Below are 18,204 nucleotides of genomic sequence, written 5' to 3'. Positions count from 1 at the left end.
GAGGATCTTGGTGGGATAACCTGGCCACGAGTGTCCTTGCTCTTGTCCTGGGCCCCGGCGGCAATAATTGCGTAAATTTTTCACAAACAGACAAACAACGAGTGGGATCCTACAAGTGCCTTCAAGTGGCAGCAATCTGCGTTGCCAGCTTCAATTGTCTGTCTGGGAGATGATTTGATTTGGCTGCCTGTAAATAATAAGCCCGTCCTGGCCCAGCCCGGAGCATCAGCATCCTTGTAGTTGCTGTTGGGATGGCTAGCTTTCTACCTTTCTCACTCATGTGTCTAACTGCCGGCTTGTTTGTTTGTTTGTTTATATGATTGTTTGTGTGTTTGCACGTCCTTGGCACTTGTTTGCGTGTGTTGTTTGAATTGAATTTGTTGCTCTTTGACGGGAATTGGATTGGCTGACAAGCGGGATTTATGGCCGAAGCTGTAAAGGTTTTTCAAAATGGAAACAAAGTGCTTACAAAAAATGGCTGTGGTTTCCATCTTAGCTATTTTTATTTCTACAGACAGTTAAAAAGGCATCTCTTAACAGTTCTTATATTAAATTTCTATATCACAATACCTGAAATATTTTTGAAAGCATAATATTATTGATTTTCTTCAATTTCCTGTTAATATTTCCAGAGCCATGACCGAACCGAGTCCCATAGAGGAGCACGCACCTGTCGCCGAATGCTAATAAATTCCGCGGTGCCATCAGTTTAATTAAAGAACCGTCAGGGCTCTGGGCTCTGAACAAGGCGGAGGGGTACTCGAACAAGGAGGCTGAACAGAGGCTGAAGAGGCTAGTGGCAGGACTGGCAGGATAGAGGCATTGTTCACCAAGAAGGACACTCGCCAATCTGTGGACGCGCCTACGTTCGCCGCGGCCCAATCGGGCCACTGGCGGCTACCTGCTGACGGGCACAAGTGCGCCGCGCGACGATGAGCTCGTTGCAGGACGAAGGCGTCTGCAGGAGCAGCAGCAGCAGCAGCAGCATCTGGAGCAGGACAAGGAGCAGCATCTGGCCAGGCGGGGATACGCAGCTGCCGATGAGTGCTTAATTAATGTAACGGACTTTAGTGATATTCAAATAAGTGAGGCGGGCGAGGTAGCAACCACAACCATCACCGAGTTAAGAGTGCCGACCATAACGACCACAAACATCAACAGCACGAACAACCACAACAACAACAACAGTAGCAGCAACACCAACAACAACAGCAACAACAACAACAACAATAATAATAACAACATGTCGCGCATTATACAACCACGTTATCGTTTCCGAGATCTACTCCTGGGTGATTTTTCGTTCAACGATGATGGCGAAAGGTAAGTGAATTCTTCCATTTGCCACCTGCTACTGGCTACCCGCTGCATTGCGCATACGCCCCATTGGCCGCGAGCCAGCTGGCGTGTCACCGTGTCGCATGATTCTCCCTTCCATCATCCATCACTTACCACTCACCACTTACCATTTTCTGCTTACCGTCTGTACCAAGAATAGAATGTTAATTACACTTGCCAACTCCAATTGGCAAAACGATTTTTTCCTCATTCACCTGACAATCGATTAATCGATTTTTCATACTTGATGTCCTGTCCATGTCCAGGTCTCGTTAATTATTCAATTGTGGACTTTTCCAAGTTCCTTGTCACATACTTACGGAGATAGTTCTTTAGCAATTTAATGAGTAAATAAAGGAAATATATCTAGCTTAAGATAGGAATAAATCACTAAAGGGTATATGGTCTTCATTATATTTTATATTTTAATGTTCCCAAAAGTCATGATAGCCATTGTTTATTACCACGTTATCTATTTAAAGCTTTAAACATTGTATGGTTTAAGCCATTTAAAGCTCTTTCAGGTATTTGATGACTTTATTAAAAATGAAACGAGCTCCACCGCCCCACCTGTCAGTCACAATTGTTCCAAATCATCCGCACATTTCGTGACAATCTGGGCAAAAAGTGGAACCCCTAAAAACCAATCAATAGCCGCAGCTTTTTTCTATCCGATTTGAAGTGCCAATTCAGTGGCAGTGGAAAAAATTCCAAAACCAAACAGTTCAATTGCGGAAAGGAGGGAGCGCGAATAATTTGATTTAGCCATTGTTTGATCTGACCACGAAAACAAAAAAATTAACCTGCATAGCCAGCGCTGCGAGATAATCTTTATGAGTTTTTGATCATTTATTTAGTTTCAACAGCGAAATAACCTTAAACGCCCGTCAGTTGGAAATATTTGTAATACAGTTTAGTTGTTACTAGTTCAGTGATGGTCCAGAATATTTTCACGATAGTCTGTGTGACTATTTGTATAATTTCGTTGGGAATTAAGGCCAGAGAAAAGGTATGTGAGGTCCAAAGAACATGTTATTAAAAATAACTAGTCATTTGTCATAACAGGGCCAGAAAATAAAGTCTGTGGTTACGGGCCCTGAAATGGCGTTTTCTAAGGACTATGTATCGTATTTAGGCTTTGTCCCTGGAGAATCCAAGGTTATAATGTTTAATGTAACTCGGTTAGTAAAGACTATCTTCATGGACAATCGCGTTGAAGACGAAGACACCAATCGGGTGTTCTACAGAGTCCAAAACTTCTCCGTCTGCAACTTTTTAAACAACCGCCTCATTTCAACGCTCTACTCCGCTTTTTACGAAGAGTTTGTGGGTAATTCCACGGTTCTTAAGTGTCCTGTTCGTCCTGGTATTTACTATATGAAGAACGGTATAACTAATCAGTCGGTGCCCTCATTTCATCCACCTGGAAGATACCGATTTATGGTTAACATCAAAACCGAGAAGGAAGCATCTTATACGGCGAGGTTTGTTTGGCGATACCGTGTTTCACGTTCATAAATTACCGATCTATACTTTTAAATATTTTTAGTAATAAATACACAAAAAACCTATTAAAGCTACTAATTATAGAAATTTTTATAAATCTAAAATGGCAATTAATAGCTCGTCGGTTGATAAATACATTTTCTGCTCATGTGGTTCACTAATTAAGAGTTTAAATGACTAATGAAACGAACTAGAGACTCAAATATTATGATACTATGATTTTAGTTAACTATGATTGTCAGTAAAAGAGGTTTGGCATGGTTTGGGGCTCTTCTATGGCTAGTTGTCGTAGTAACCCCCAATAGAACAGAAGATGTAAGTTTCTTTTTTAAACAAAAACTTGTCTGAGATAATCATATTGTTGCAGCAACCACCTGTCTCGAAGAGAGGCGGCTCGAAGTTCATCCTGGAAACCATACAGACCAGCTGTGACCACAATTTTGTGGAATACTTCCACAAGGTCCCGAAAACCGCCGCCTTGTACACTTTTCGGGTTGTCAAGCTGGCCCCCTCTTTCACCATCGACATTGCCACAAGAGTGCAGAAAACCAAGCGCATTCTGTACAAAGTCGACAACCTAGACGGCTGTGGGTTCTTGAAGAACCCCCTCTTGTCTCGAATATTCGGCCCCGTGTACAAGAAGCTGATCGTCAATGGCAGCTTCTTTGGATGTCCCATTAAGCCAAAGGTGTACTTTCTCAAAAACGAAGGCACGGAGGCCATGTTGCCGGCATTTCAACCGCCCGGCAGGTACCAGATCACCATGAGGGTCAGAATGAAAGAGAGCCACGATCCATTTGTAATGGAAATGCTTTGGGTTTACAATGTAGTTAGGATTAAATGAGAATGATCCAAGTTTTTGGTTAGCTTAGGCAATAAATAATATATTATTGTCAGAGGAACGTCTTTTTGTTTAAACCTTATCTGACTATATCTCCCTAACAATCGGCCAGACAAACAAACTTCATACCAAACAGTCTCTAAAACATAAAGTAATTAGTTTGAATAATTACGCCTCGATGGGCTCAATTAATAGCTCATTAGTGGAAACGATGTTGCCCAAACAAATATACTTTGCCAGTCGTTGTGGCTTAATGGCTGCTGCTGGTAGTTATTTTTTTTGTTTGTGGCTGCTGTCGATCCTCTTAGTGGCAGCAAAAGATCAGGTAATCTATGAGTACTCCACTAAAAATATATACCCTACGATATAGTTTTTCAGCCCCTCGTTTTCCAAAAGGGACCTCTCAAGTTCATCATCGAGTCTCTGGACACGAGTTGCGATCACGACTATGTCGAGTATTTCCATAAGGTGCCCAACTCCGGCCTGCTCTACACCTTTCGAGTTGTTAAACTAGCTTCAGCCTTCTCCATCGACATAGTGTCGAAGGTCACGAAAACCCAGAGGATAATGTACAAGATGGTGAACATTAGTGGCTGCGAGTTCCTGAGCAATCCCATTCTATACAAGGCCTTCGACGCGGCCTACAAGAGCCTGGTGGTCAACGGCAGTTTCTTCAAGTGCCCCATCAAGCCGAAAGTGTACTTTCTGAAGAACGAGGCCACATTGTCGTTATTTCCCAGTTTTCATCCACCTGGACGCTTTCAGCTCTCGATGCGGGTGAAAATGAGGGAAAGTCGTGGCCCGTTCGTCATGGAAATGCTGTGGAAGTACAAAATTGTGCGCATCTAATAAACACAAACATTTCGCACTTTTTTTTGCAAGTTTCATGGGCAGAGTATTCAAGTTTTAGTTGGCTTGTTCCGGTTGCTCGTACGGCGTGGTGTTCATGCGCCACGTTGCTCATACGCCGTGTAGTTCGCACTCACTCCCAGAGGAGTCGTAAGGTGTTGAGTGTGTTAGTGTGTGCCTGGTTGGGTGTGTGGCTAAGGAAAATCATAATTCGCTGGCAATGCCTTCTTTGCATTTAATGTAGCGTAAACATTTTAATTTTTTATAAGCTGCCTTCAAGCTTCACTCTTGGCCCTCTCTCTTTCTAGTTTTTTCATTCCGTCTCACTCCCCGGCTCTGTTTCCATCTCACTCTGGCCAGCTCTTCTCTGCTCAGCTGACTGCGACGTGCGCAAGTGGCCGTGGCAGTTGCCTTTATAATGCCACGTAGTCCCAGCCACTTGGCCCAGCCTAGCCCGGCCCGGCCCGAACGGGCCAAACGGCCCAAAAGGCCCGAACCCGGCCCATGGCAGTGTGCGTTTGGGCTTTTACTGTGTCACGGATGCTTGCACGTCCTGCCGGCCAGGATTCCCTACCTGAAATCGGTTATAAACGGTTTAGCAGACTCCGGCCGTGGCAGGATACCAATGCTTGAGGGTTATTTGACATGCTACACTGAGATTCGTGGCCATAATAAGGGAAGTGGTTCTACCCGAATTCACAAAAGGGTTAGCATATGTGACACTCGTTTGGTAAACTTAAGGCCTTTATTTTGTTTTAAAAATTGGCTCATTCGTATTTTAAGTAAATATAATTATTGAATATTTTTTCAGAACCTTATATAGAGCATTTAAGGCTACCTCACACTTATATGGCTCTCTTGAAGAATTCCGTTCGGGTCTTGGCTTAAAGGCTTTGCGACATGGTTTACCTTTTTGCGAGGAGAACCCTTTTTTTATGTGAAATATTTAATAAGTACGCGGAAATTACGCTTTTGTTTTATAAGCGGTGACGACAGCGTTGCGAGATCAAGATTTATGGCTCCTTAAATACAACAGTTTTATGGTCCAATCCGACCTCCGGGGCAGGGTCGAGGCCCCAGCTCGGGAATATTTAATTGCCACTCTGAATGGGTACTGGAATTCGGGACTTTAATGGCCACACGTTCAAGTGGACGACATCGGGGAAACGACTTAGCAATTTGTTGGCACTCGTTAACAGATGAAATTGACCGCTTTTTGTGACAAAATATTACATTCCTTTAACAAGCTTTAACAAATCGGCGACCTGTTAGTGAAGGTCAAAGTTCGGGCCCTCCGGAATCCACTTTGGCTTCATTAGCAAACAAATTCAACACAAAATTTCGTCGGCTGTGCGCTGTGGCGAGCACTTGAAATGATTTGGAAAATGGGCATAAGATTCCTCACGGCGTAACATGAGTAAAATGTTCAATTAAGCCAACTGGGGTCCTGTTTACCTTTTCCTTAACCAAAAAAAAAGGGTTTCCGCCCAAGGACTTTCTCATTATATCTAAGTGGCGAAATGCCCAAAAAACCGAAAGCATAATCCCCAAAAACAAAGAACTTCCTCAACAAGTTGCGAAAAAACCTGAAAAAAATCAAAGAAGCGGAAGAAGCGCCTTCTGGGGCTGAGTAATGGCAAATTACTTGTTTTTCGCACGTTTAACGCAATTTCTCCGAGGGGCAAAATAAAAACATGAAATATCCTTGCACCTGATAGGTGGGCTTGTGCTTGTACGTTTTTCCCGCCAGTTTAGCAAACTAAAGTGCAGCTGGTATCCTTCCTAAAAATGCCTCAACATGTCCATTAGCGTTGATTATGCGACTTGGCGGAGGGAGAAATAATAAAGCCTGAATGGGAGCCTGTTTGTGAAGTACAATTTCTGACATTTCCCATTTCCATTCGTACAAGTTTCGGACACATCCATCCCCACGTGAGCTGACACACTTGTGTGTTGTGTGGTTTGCCATAATAACTTATGTAAATCGCTTCCTCCTCGGCGTTCCCTGGCCAGGTTATTGTTTTTTCCCACTGCTGCTAAGCGCTCAACTGCAGCTATGCCTGCAAATTATTATTATTCTACAAGATATACTCATGAAAAATTAGAGTATGCGGTTTTCCAGGGTTCTGCAGTAATAGTAGAGAAATATTAGAGAGAAAATAAAGAGAACTATGGTGTCTGGTGTATGGATCTTCTATACGAAGACCCCTTTTATTATTCGAGGGAGTGTTCTAATCCGCTTCTAAAACAGAACGACTCCTTCCATGACAAGTCAGACAGCTGGAGGCTTCCACACATATCCCCACTGGCCCAACGCTAATCCCCATGCTTCTCCCGGGGCCCTGATCTATACGGATATAATTATAATAGCATTGTGTATATAGAACGCAGCCACAGGCTGTCGCCATTCTGTTTTCAATAATGGATATGTCTGGGGCTGCATGAAGGGTCCTCCAAGGCTCTCCTGTCGGATTAATGCTTGCAAAATGGCGTACATTATGCATACAGGATTCTATATATAGCAATCAGATGGGTGGGCCGGCCATTAAAGCCAGTCCAGGTGATTCGTCCAGGCATGCAAGTGATTTAATCCAATGAATACCGAGTACTCAGCACGACCTTGTTTGGCCAGCTCACTTCACTGTGAAATATGTTTGAATACTTTTGTTTAGATAATAATATATTCCATGAACCCCATAATCTTATTCCCCCGTTACCCAATTAGAAATTCCTGTTAAGTGTAATTGTGTTTTCCCCAAAATTTTATATTGTTGGTAATAAAAATGGTAGACTCATAGGTCCCTTATCTACACAGTTTTTTTTTCGTATACGAGTATAGTACCCACCCACAAGTACTGAGTGCTGTGAATGCTTCCGTTTCTATTTTCGAAACTTTGGCAACGTCATTGAGTATTTTTTCCATGTGGCAACAGACCGAGGGACTGAAAGGAACGCCATTTCATGGCAGGTGAACTGGCGCGGCTGGCTTGGCTGGCTTGGCCGGCTTGGCCCGAACCTGAACCCTCACATTTTCGCATCGGGTCGAAAGGCAAAAGAGCAATATAAACAGCGTTTGTGTTCATCAATGAATGAACACTTGTAAATAAATAATTATGTGTGCCACAACTATAGGCGGGTGGTCAAGGATCGATGGAGGTCACTGAAAGGCAAAAAGCAAAAAAAGCCAAAGGAGAAACCGACTCGAAAAGTGGCAATAGCAACAATAGCCATTGCCCTGGCATCCGAAGTGCAGCCGTTTTATTACCACTTTTGCAGTCAAAGAAAGGAGCACGTATGCCTTTGTGTGTGAGTGTCTGGTGGGGGTGTGAGGGAGTGTGTGGGTGTATCAGGATGTGTGTCTGCCGAAAGAAAAAGTTCAAAAATCAATCAACGTGCGAAAAAGGCAATTTGTGGCTACCGGGGAGAGGCGAAGCTTCGGCACCCGGAGACGGAGATCTACCACAGTTGGCTATAAAAAAAATTCCATTTCAGCAATCTGCATCTTTATGTACCCTTATTTATTATATTCCCAGCTTACAAGTGTGCTTAGATTAAAGTTGATGGTCCTGTCAAAACAAAAGCCATTTCTTTCAATGAAGTCGAATGCTTGTGGTAATTTACTCAAGGACATGTTTTTTCCTAAACGTGATTGGATGTACTTATCGGTACAAAAGGTATTTGGTTTAATATTATATATTTTACCAAAAAAAACATTCATTTGGATGAGCAAATATTTTGGTGACGAATAAAAAAAATGTCTGAAATCTTAACTTGTCTTAAAAAATTCAAAATATGGCTTCTAAAATAAGCATTTTGTAAAACATTTTTATAAAAGCGGTTTAACAATAGTATAAAAAGTAAAATATAATATAAGAATGCTACCTCTTCCTTTAAAAATCCTCTCACAATTTTTGGCCTATAATTGTTAACCTTTAGGCCAAAAAGGCCTATACCCTGACGTCATTTAGGGTATGACCATGCTTGAAAATTCTATTATAAGTAAAGTTTCCTTGCTGCTTCCTGTGTGATGTGTAGGTGTGGAGACCAGAGTGTAAAAGTGTTGGTCTTTGTGCGTCAGTCTTTGTGGGAGGGTGTGTGCTGGCTTTTTTTTCCTTTTTTTGTTTGTTGACAACTTTTTTTGTTGTTGTTCCCAGTACCGACAAATGTGGCGTAAAACATGAGCAACGCTTGACTTTTTGGGATTTGGCCAGGTCCTTGGCCAGGTCGTCTTTATTCTCTTGGCCAGGGAAAATAAATATTTTAGCTTTTCTCGCTCTTTTTTTTTGTCCGCCCGGCGAGCTGTTGGTCAATGATGCATTTAATGGCGTTTGCTGGGGAACATTATTTGTTTCTTCGAATTTCCAAGCTGTTTATTTGCCGCAATGAACAATAAAGAATTTTTCAATTTCCTGGCAAAGTCATTCATTGTGTGTGTAAGAAGTATGGGCTTTCGGCAGGACCTTTGCCCACGTAAATTTAATTAGCACACGGACCATGCATGACTGGGACTGATGACTGGGGCTGTCGAGAAGCTGTCGCTTTAAATTTAGCAATTACGTGGGCCCCGAAAGGTAGACCACAATGCCTACACCTGTACTTTCGCCGGGAGCTGCAGCCAACCGAATCGGATATCCTTTTCTGAATGGCAAAATCAAACCGAATCAAACCCGAGCCACAACCGAATCAAGCCAAGCCAACTGGAAGTGAAGGATACTGCCGGGCGGCTGACTGACTGCCAGTCTGCCAGTCTGACTGACTGACTGAATCCGCCGACTGATTGTCAGGATTGGATCAGGGTCCGGGCCAACAGACAGGACAATCCTGTTGGCATTAAACCGATTTCAATAGCTACGAATTTATGCAAATTAAAGGGATTTTTCAGCAATTGCCCTGACATGCTCGGAAAAACAATAAGCGGCCGCAAATCGTAAATGGAAAAAAAATGTACAAAAATTCGCCTGAAAGACTTGAAAGCACTTGAAGCGTTATTAATTTTCTTGCAGGATTTTCAATATAAAATCACAATATTTACATAAATTACATTTTTGGCAAAGGGTTGAGGGATATTGGATACCTGGGGGTTGGTTACTCGTATTATAGCCACCAAGATACATACCCAAGTATGTGTTAAAAATCCATGGTTTTGGGTTTACTTCAAGAGACAGCGAAACAATTAGCAAGGCCATTAGCTTTTTTATGGTTCATCTAAAGACAGAAAAGCGACTTTTTGGCTTAGAACCGCCATTAAAACATAAGCTTGGTAATAAAAGGCCGGCCTTTATAAACCATCTGCTAAGCTCTCGAGCCTTAGACCCGAAAAGGACAATGAACTTTGGGGTTTCTTTTAGCTTTTATTATACTAAACTATTTATTATTATACTATTTTAGTATTAAAGGTTCTTAAAATATTTACTTTAAATCAAACAATTAGAAATATGTTTCTAATTACTCACAAAAATAGACAAACAGAAATGTCTGTTCGCAGCTCATTTGCGGCCAATTGGAAGCCTCCGACCTCGATGATTTTCAATTGTCTTCGAGTTCCTTCCACTTGAGCAATTAAAATTAAATGAAACGTTTCGGGTTTCTCTGGAAAAGCCAAGGAAACTGGATCGAGAAAGCAATTGCATTAAACTCGATTGCTTGGTAATGACTTTGTGAGAGCCAAGTCAAAATAAAAACAACTGGCACTTAGTGCTAATTGAATTTGGTAAAGAGCCCCACTGCCATTGCAGTAGATGCTCAGTTTTTACACTCTACAAGCTTTACTTATTTAATAAAAAAAAGTAAATGCACTTCAGGTGTCGCTATAAAGCTTCCATTTGAACATATCCTTTTACTTTGTACCAGAAAAGACTGTTACCAAAATAGCCAGCGAAAGTGAAAGTAAACATCGGGACAATATCGAAGAGACAACAACCTGGGTGAAAATAGGAGAAAAGAAAGTCGTAAAGCAAATAAAAAATACTTTACCTTCCTCTGCCTCGGCGCTGCTGTATGTAGTTCTCTGGCAAAGTGCACTGCAGAACAACGGGTTTATTTACACTCTGGCCTTTCTCAGAGGAGGGGCTGTCAGTGGGCGTGGTTGGCATATAAATAAACACTGAGAAAAAAGGATATGCATTAGATAAATCTAGAAAGAACAAGCTATAAGCGCGAGCCACGGGCTTTATAAAACCAGAACACGAGATAGGTTTTTTTATTTTATTTATTTTCTTTGAACCCAATTTTTGTTTTTTGAAGTGAAAGCAACAATTCCCTTAAAGCCCAAGGACACCATTTCAACTGAAGAGCCTTGTAACATTTGTCTTTCACTTTTGGGTCAATACAGACAGGTAAACGAACGCACAGGATGACTGCATCCTTTCTTTTGGTCCATTGCTCTTTCGGTGACCTCTCGACAGGCCCTCCTCTCGTCACTTTTGCATTTTCTGTATGCACGTTTCTCTGCTGCAATTTCCTAATGGACATCAGTTTTAAGTTTCAACAGCAAGACACTACAAAAAACTCATTGTAAGAGTAATACACAGTGCCCGAAACCCGAAACATTCCGAAATGGTAACTGGAACCTGGTAACCAGTCCAAGGACTGACTCCAAAGGTTGACATTTGAAAATATGTAGCCCCGCCTGCCTCCCCGCCTTTGGTGGGTATCCCCCAGACGACTGACCGGGCGTATCCATGGCTGACTCATACATCAATTACTGTCTAACCAAATGGCGTTCAATTAGCCCTCAAGCGAACCAGCCAGCCAGGGAGCCAGCCAGCGTGCCAGCCTGTCTCCAGCCCCCAGCAGGAGCAGGATTCAAGCGTCGAATCTTATTCAAAATTCAACAAGGCAAGCTATTCTATAGCCACAGTGTTACTTCAATTGAAGGGACATTAATGTGGGATGGTAAAATATTTATTGTAGATGTAAGACAATATTTTTTGAATGTCTTACGATTAATCCTTATCAGTGTGACACCAGTAACATAATCTGAAACTAATAATTACCTTAAAAGCTATACGTCTCTAAAAAACCTATTATTTTGCTAAAAGAAAAAAGTTGGTCTCATAGAAGCTTCACTGTTATTTAGTGTATCTTTTAGACAAGTTCCAAGCACGTTCCGGGCCTTGCATAATTGAGCAAGTTTCGTTTTTTTTCGTACTTTGCCATTCCTTTTTATATGGGTATGGGTTTTTTCTGAACCTGACTTAAATTCTGTGTATCGAGGAGGTGGAGAAAGGGATCACTGGCCTGGTAAACCAAAGGACTAGGAGTAGACGTTGTTTGGGATTGCCAGTTCCAGGAAGCTTCAGTTAATTGATCTGACATGAAATGCGCCACCATGCGTGGGGCCTGGTCGGAATTCAAACTAAATTCGATGTGTCAATCAAAATTTGTAACCGACGTCCCTCCAAAGTCCCCAAAGTGTGCCACACACACGAACATGAACAAAAATAAATATTGACAGTCACAACAAGAAAAAAAATAAACAAAATCGGCTGACGTTTTGGCAATTGTCCCTGTTCGACGAAAACTGCCGCGGCCTGTCAAAAAATATAAAAAAGCAAAAATGAAAAAGTATAATAAAAAAGGAAAATACGTGCAATGTTATATAATTTATGCCAGCAGTGCGAGCCACTGCTGTCTTACTTTTATTCATATTTTTTTTTATCCTGCTCCTTCAGTATTTGTGGACTGGCATAAATATGCAATTTAGTTTAGGCATTTGAATATTTCCTTCTCTCGCGGCGGAGGCAGCGCGGCCTTTCAATCTTTTGATGAGCCCGGCAAAGTCAGAGGTACCAGCTGCGCTTCACGTTTTCCCACGATTTCCCGCCGTTTCCACAGAATTTTCACGATTTTCACGTCCCGAGCGGTTCATTCGCAGCCTGACACTAATGAAAAAAGCCAAATCGTGTTGGGCCTTGTTCCATTCGCTGCAATTGAACTTCCTTTCGGCTTAAAGACATTTGATGGAAAAGATGAAAAATTTATTTCGAATGGAAATCGAAAAGGTGGGCTCTAAGTAATCACAAGGAAGCTAGTTTGTGGGCAACAGTTTTTATTTAGAAGTTGATTGAAATCTATAGCCACACGTTGACCTTTTCGGAGAGCTATTTATAAAGATATAAGGTTCGTGTAATTTCTGCTTAACATGGGGAATCAAATTATTGAAATGGCGTACATGACATTTTTTGTAGCTTATCACTTACTCCCTCTGAAAGTGAAACCTCTTTAAAGCCCTTCTACTAAAAATAACTTGTTTTTGCTTTATTGATTGCTGATTGCTTGGGTTGTCTAAGGGGGGGTTTTATTTACATAGACATTTGACGCAACATTGCGTGCTAATTAATAAAAGTTCCGTCGGCAACAGTCCCTCAAAAAAGAATAACCCATAAAAAAGACCATCATTTTTAGCAGACTGTGTCGTGAGTTATTTGAGTTTCAAATATATGCATTTGTGTTGTCCTGAGAACTTTATTTCTATCAAAATAAATTTGCATACTTGTTTTTAAATTTAAAGGGGCAGTAGGAACAGGACAGGGTACAACCTGTCATCTGACTGAAATGCAATCTCGGCCCAAAGTCCCCAGAGGTATCAGGACTTCCAAGTGCAATTTGTATCAAAAATATTTCATCTCTTCGTCCCCGAAAGTATAAAGTTTCTCATATCCTATGACTCTGTGGGGGGCTATAAATATCAGCAAATATTTATTTGTTGACATTTATATATTTTTATTATTTTTTGCACTTGTCGGCCAATTTATTTATATTAATGTCTCTGGAGATTTCGGTTGCCCATATCAACAGGGTCACATCTGATGTAAGCACCAAGTGGGGCATAGCTCGGTCTTGAGATAGGATCTTGGTTGTGGGTTTTCCTTTTCAGTTTTTTAATAAACACAATACAGAGTGGAAAATCGGTCTCAGTTTACCTTAAATCCCAAACCTATTTTTGTGAAATCCAATGAGTAATGACGTGCTCGCCTCAAAAACTAACTCTCTCTTTATAGGGTAAAGTTTTTAAAGTCCTTTCGTTGTGTTATCTGTGGGTTGTCCATTCGTTGTTTCTCCCCTCCGATTGCTGGAAATATGTTGGTCCTTTGTGTTCGCCCACAGTTGGTTTTTGCATTCGGTTTTAGATTCCTGTTTTTGAGCCATGTCTTGTCTGTGTTGGCCATCTCGTCCAACGTTCTCCTCTATTTGTACACAAAAAAATTGTTGAAATATTTTTGCATCATTGCCTGACCGACCGTCTGTGTGTCCGGTCTGATACAACATTTTTCTTTCTCTCGGATGTGGGCTTGGCCCTGACAGACGACCGAACCGCAAAACCAAATGAAGAGGCCTACTATTTTTTTCGCATTTCGCTTAAGATGGCAGCATTAGAGCATCCTTGTGATCAAAAGTCCTTATCACGCAGGAATGTGGCATGTAAATTCGTTTTGACATTTTAATTACAGTAGGACTTCTTCTCAAACGGAGGTGGTTCTATGCGCGCGTGTGTGTGCGAGTGGCGGCCTACGTGTTAACTGGGTTCAATTTGCAAGGCCCGGCGCTGACACATTAATGCATTCCGGCAAGATTAAGCAATCAGAGAGCGCTAGAATTCTGGCATAATTGGAGCAACCTGACGGCAGCCATCAGTGGGTGGCGGGGTCTTAAGGAGGAGGGGCCAGGCAAACTGTCAAACACTCAATTTGGGTCATCAACTAGCGCCTGGCTGGTCTGCTTCGCATTATGATCACTGAACAAAATATTCCATAATATAATCAATAAAGAAAAATATTTATCAATTATATTTTAAGACATTTTCCCGTATAATTTTGGTTTGTGAGTCTTTTAAACTCTGCGAAAGAATCCTTATTTGTATTTCCCTCAGTGCACCTACTTTCACTCTCGACTTTCGTTTAGCGCCAAAACAAATTACCAAGGAAAGTTCTTACTTTCTCTATGGGTTGCGGGCATATCTTGGCATTCTAATTTACTTTTACATTATGTTGCGTTGATTGTGTTGCCTGTTTGCTGCGGATCCATTACAGGAAGTGTTTGTCTCCTACCCCAGCCGCCGCTTTATTTTTCTCCTTTATTTTTTTTCGCACCCGAATCCTCTCCTGCTTGTCCTTATCACAATGATTTTGCTGCCTACGACAAATTGCCGGAAATTGACAACAAATTTCCAGGACACACACTCGGTCGCTCACATAAGGATATAAAGACCCCATTTACTAATCAACTACACATACGGAAAATTGGGTCCAGTGTTTGTTGAGGTTTCCATCGGCCTGCTCCTTGGCATATCAATGGGGGAAATGGCCCAAATATTGACCGGAATATGTAATCGAGTCAGCGCAAAAATGGTTCAAACAACTTTGAAATTTGTCAAACCCTTGGAAAGTTTTTTAAGCCCTTAAAAGCATGTAATGTAAACTATTCCAAGATACATGTGTGATGGGGTTCGATTTATAAACGTAGGCCAGCAAAATACAACTTTGAAAAAGTTGAATGTTATTTTCTTTGTTAAAGAATATAAAATAAAAACAAGGAAGGAAAGCTAACTTCGGGCGGAGCCGAATAATTCAGCTATAGGATATACATATATTCCCCTAAATGACCACAGTGATGGCTATATCTTCCCCAATTCTCATCCGATTCTCAAGCGGAGTACCTTAAACGATTTCTGGAACGATTCTCCACCATTCTGCATCAAAATCCCGAGACGAAATATTTTTGAGATTTTTTGTCCATTTTTCATGAGGACATACCCTAAAAATGGGGTTTTCCCTTATAGGACCTACAGTGATGGCTATATCTTCCCCAATTCTCATCCGATTCTCAAGCGAACTACCTTAAACGATTTCTGGATCGATTCGCCATCATTCTGCCTCAAAATCCTGAGACAAAATATTTTTGAGATTTTTTGTCCATTTTTCATGAGGGGATACCCTAAAAATGGGGTTTTCCCTTATAGGACCTACAGTGATGGCTATATCTTCCCCAATTCTCATCCGATTCTCAAGCGAACTACCTTAAACGATTTCTGGATCGATTCGCCATCATTCTGCCTCAAAATCCTGAGCAAAAATATTTTTTAGATTTTTTGTCAATTTTTCATGAGGGGATCCCTTGAAAATGAGGTTTTCCCCTATAGGGCCCACAGTGATGGCTATATCTTCCACAATTCTCATCCGATTCTCAAGCGAACTACCTTAAAGGATTTCTGGATCGATTCGCCATCATTCTGCATCAAAATCCTGAGACAAAATATTTTGTAGATTTTTTGTCCATTTTTCATGAGGGGATACCCTAAAAATCGTGTTTTCCCTTATAGGACCTACAGTGATGGCTATATCTTCCCCAATTCTCATCCGATTCTCAAGCGAACTACCTTAAACGATTTCTGGATCGATTCGCCATCATTCTGCCTCAAAATCCTGAGACAAAATATTTTTGAGATTTTTTGTCCATTTTTCGTGAGGGGTCCCTTGAAAATGGGGTTTTCCCCTATAGGGCCCACAGTGATGGCTATATCTTTCCCAATTCTTATCCGATTCCCAAGCGGAGTACCTTAAACGATTTCTGGATCGATTCGCCATCATTCTGCATCAAAATCCTGAGACAAAATATTTTGTAGATTTTTTGTTCATTTTTCATGAGGGGATACCTTGAAAAAGGGGGTTTTCCCCTATAGGGCCCACAGTGATGGATATATCTTCCCCAATTCTCATTCGATTCGCAAGCGGAGTACCTTAAACGATTTCTGGGTCGATTCGCCATCATTCTGCATCAAAATCCTGAGACAAAATATTTTTTAGATTTTTTGTCCATTTTTCATGAGGGGATACCCTGAAAGTGGGGTTTTCCCCTATAGGGCCCACAGTGATGGCTATAACTTTCCCAATTCTTATCCGATTCCCAAGCGAAGTACCTTAAACGATTTCTGGATCGATTCGCCACCATTCTGCATCAAAATCCTGAGGCAAAATATTTTTTAGTTTTTTGTTTAAAAAATTTTTGTTTAAATACCTGCAAGGGTATAATAAAAAGCTACAGGTCAGATTTTAGATAAAGAGCAGTAGTTGTGTATCTAAGCTCCTTAATTATTATTTATTACTGATGTCCTTTGATGTTATTATGAATGTATACTGATACTAAATGAAATACCTTTCAATTTACATTTTATTAAAGTTTTCAAACAAAACCAAATTAAATTAAATCTCAAAGTTATCGTCTAAAATGTGATAATTGCCTAGTTGAATATTCAAACATTTTAATTAATGATAATGAATTGAGCTTTATCGGCAAAATTTAGATTCAACAATTTGCTTATCTGGAACTTTTTATTGATTCTATTGGGTAAATATTAATTTGAAAATTAAAACTTTCTTCATTTGCATTTATTGGAATACATAAGGCAGAAGTTCGCCTGAAATGTCTATTGTTCGGATGCATAATCGAAATTTAAATCTGGATTAAATTGAATTTTAAAGCGGTTTCTAATGCATTTCCGATAGTACAGTAATCGAGCTGCATTCGAAGTTAAGGGATTTGCATTTGGAATAAAGGATACCAAAGCCCAACCACTCAACCACTCGGCTCACACCACTCTTGCGGCTGTCAGTTGCACTTTTGTTTCAGTCCATAGACCTTGGCCAGTACATTGTATACGTGAATACACAAATATGTATTAGATGGGGGCACCGTATAGAAATTTCGTCCATCGATTTGGGTTCATCAATCACTTATGGAAATCAATATGCTTCCATTATACCCCGAACCAAATGGGGGCAGACCTATTGTGTTTTAATGTTTTAGAATTCCCATGTGAATGGGTGACGGGGTCGGTGCTCCCTTCTAGTTTACTAGGATCGGTGTTTTGTTTAAATAACTTCATTTCCATATTTTCACTCAGAACATTTTTGTGGGTGTTACAAACGTGCCTGAAATATTTATTTGATTTATCAACCGCAGGAACGTGTTTTTATTCTTTTTTTAAAGAGCATCTTCTAACATTTTTCAAGAATCTAACAGAACCCGAAACAATATCCTGTCAAAACTCGACCCACAGATGGTGCTTTCCATTATTTGCCTTTTCCTTTGGTTTGTAGACTTTTGTGTTGGTTTTGTGTTTGCTTTGGTCGGTGACGTCATAAGGCCGCAACTGACGTCACAGAAAAGCTTCAATGTTTACACGCCACGCAATGGAATGGAAAGAGAAGTTTGCGTTCCGATTCCACACGTGTCTTTGGCGCCAAATTTGTTGTTGCTTGGAGCTCTTGGCATTTGCTTTCATTATTTGTTCGCTGTTATCCTACTTCTGGGTTAACGGAACAAGTCCTTGGCTCTCTTTGCCGGAGAAGATTCTCTTAACATTTGTTGTTTTGTTATATAACACGTGTTTGGGCCAGCCACCAACAGAGTACCGTTGCACTGAGGGAAAATTAAAAGCAGGAAGTGGTGTTACTCGCGCCTACATGGCGTATACATAATGGGTTCTGAAATTGCGTATACGCAGTGTGGTCATAACGCTTTCTATGAATCTATTACTATTTTTAATAATCATTAAAAGGGGAAAGGAAAGAAAGGAATTCATTTACATGAGATAAAATTACGTATACGCAATGGGTTCACAACTTTACTATTTTTGAGGAACAATTAGAGAAAATTAATTATTTTCTATT

General features: G+C 40.8%; 4 protein-coding genes across 6 annotated transcripts in view; all 4 read left to right on the top strand.

Annotated features, from left to right (window-relative positions):
• Nucleotides 1–1,193: 1,193 nt before the first annotated feature.
• SLO2 (slowpoke 2) overlaps nucleotides 1,194–18,204 on the top strand; it is an 89,449-nt gene continuing 72,438 nt past the window's right edge. For 2 of the 3 annotated variants that reach the window (XM_043210897.2, XM_070278872.1), the window contains exon 1: nucleotides 1,194–1,323. In XM_043210897.2, the coding sequence (XP_043066832.1) occupies nucleotides 1,244–1,323 (80 nt within the window). In that variant the 5' untranslated portion in view covers nucleotides 1,194–1,243. The remainder of the gene's footprint in view (nucleotides 1,324–18,204) is intronic. The other variant, XM_070278877.1, reaches the window with a different exon arrangement.
• LOC108118712 (uncharacterized) lies at nucleotides 2,004–2,856 on the top strand. The gene is made up of 2 exons (XM_017231503.3): nucleotides 2,004–2,347; nucleotides 2,404–2,856. Exons 1-2 carry the CDS (start codon nucleotides 2,273–2,275, stop codon nucleotides 2,854–2,856), a joined length of 528 nt encoding a protein of 175 aa, XP_017086992.2. The 5' UTR covers nucleotides 2,004–2,272.
• On the top strand, nucleotides 3,076–3,688 carry LOC108118711 (uncharacterized). The gene is made up of 2 exons (XM_017231502.2): nucleotides 3,076–3,159; nucleotides 3,212–3,688. The coding sequence occupies exons 1-2, from the start codon at nucleotides 3,076–3,078 to the stop codon at nucleotides 3,686–3,688; spliced, it is 561 nt and encodes a 186-aa protein (XP_017086991.2).
• Nucleotides 3,939–4,534, top strand: LOC108118710 (uncharacterized). Its single transcript, XM_017231500.2, has 2 exons — nucleotides 3,939–3,951; nucleotides 4,056–4,534. The coding sequence occupies exons 1-2, from the start codon at nucleotides 3,939–3,941 to the stop codon at nucleotides 4,532–4,534; spliced, it is 492 nt and encodes a 163-aa protein (XP_017086989.2).

The sequence above is a fragment of the Drosophila bipectinata genome, chromosome 2R (genome assembly GCF_030179905.1).
Source record: "Drosophila bipectinata strain 14024-0381.07 chromosome 2R, DbipHiC1v2, whole genome shotgun sequence".
NCBI lineage: Eukaryota > Metazoa > Arthropoda > Insecta > Diptera > Drosophilidae > Drosophila > Drosophila bipectinata.
This window is presented reverse-complemented; position numbering and strand designations above follow the sequence as displayed.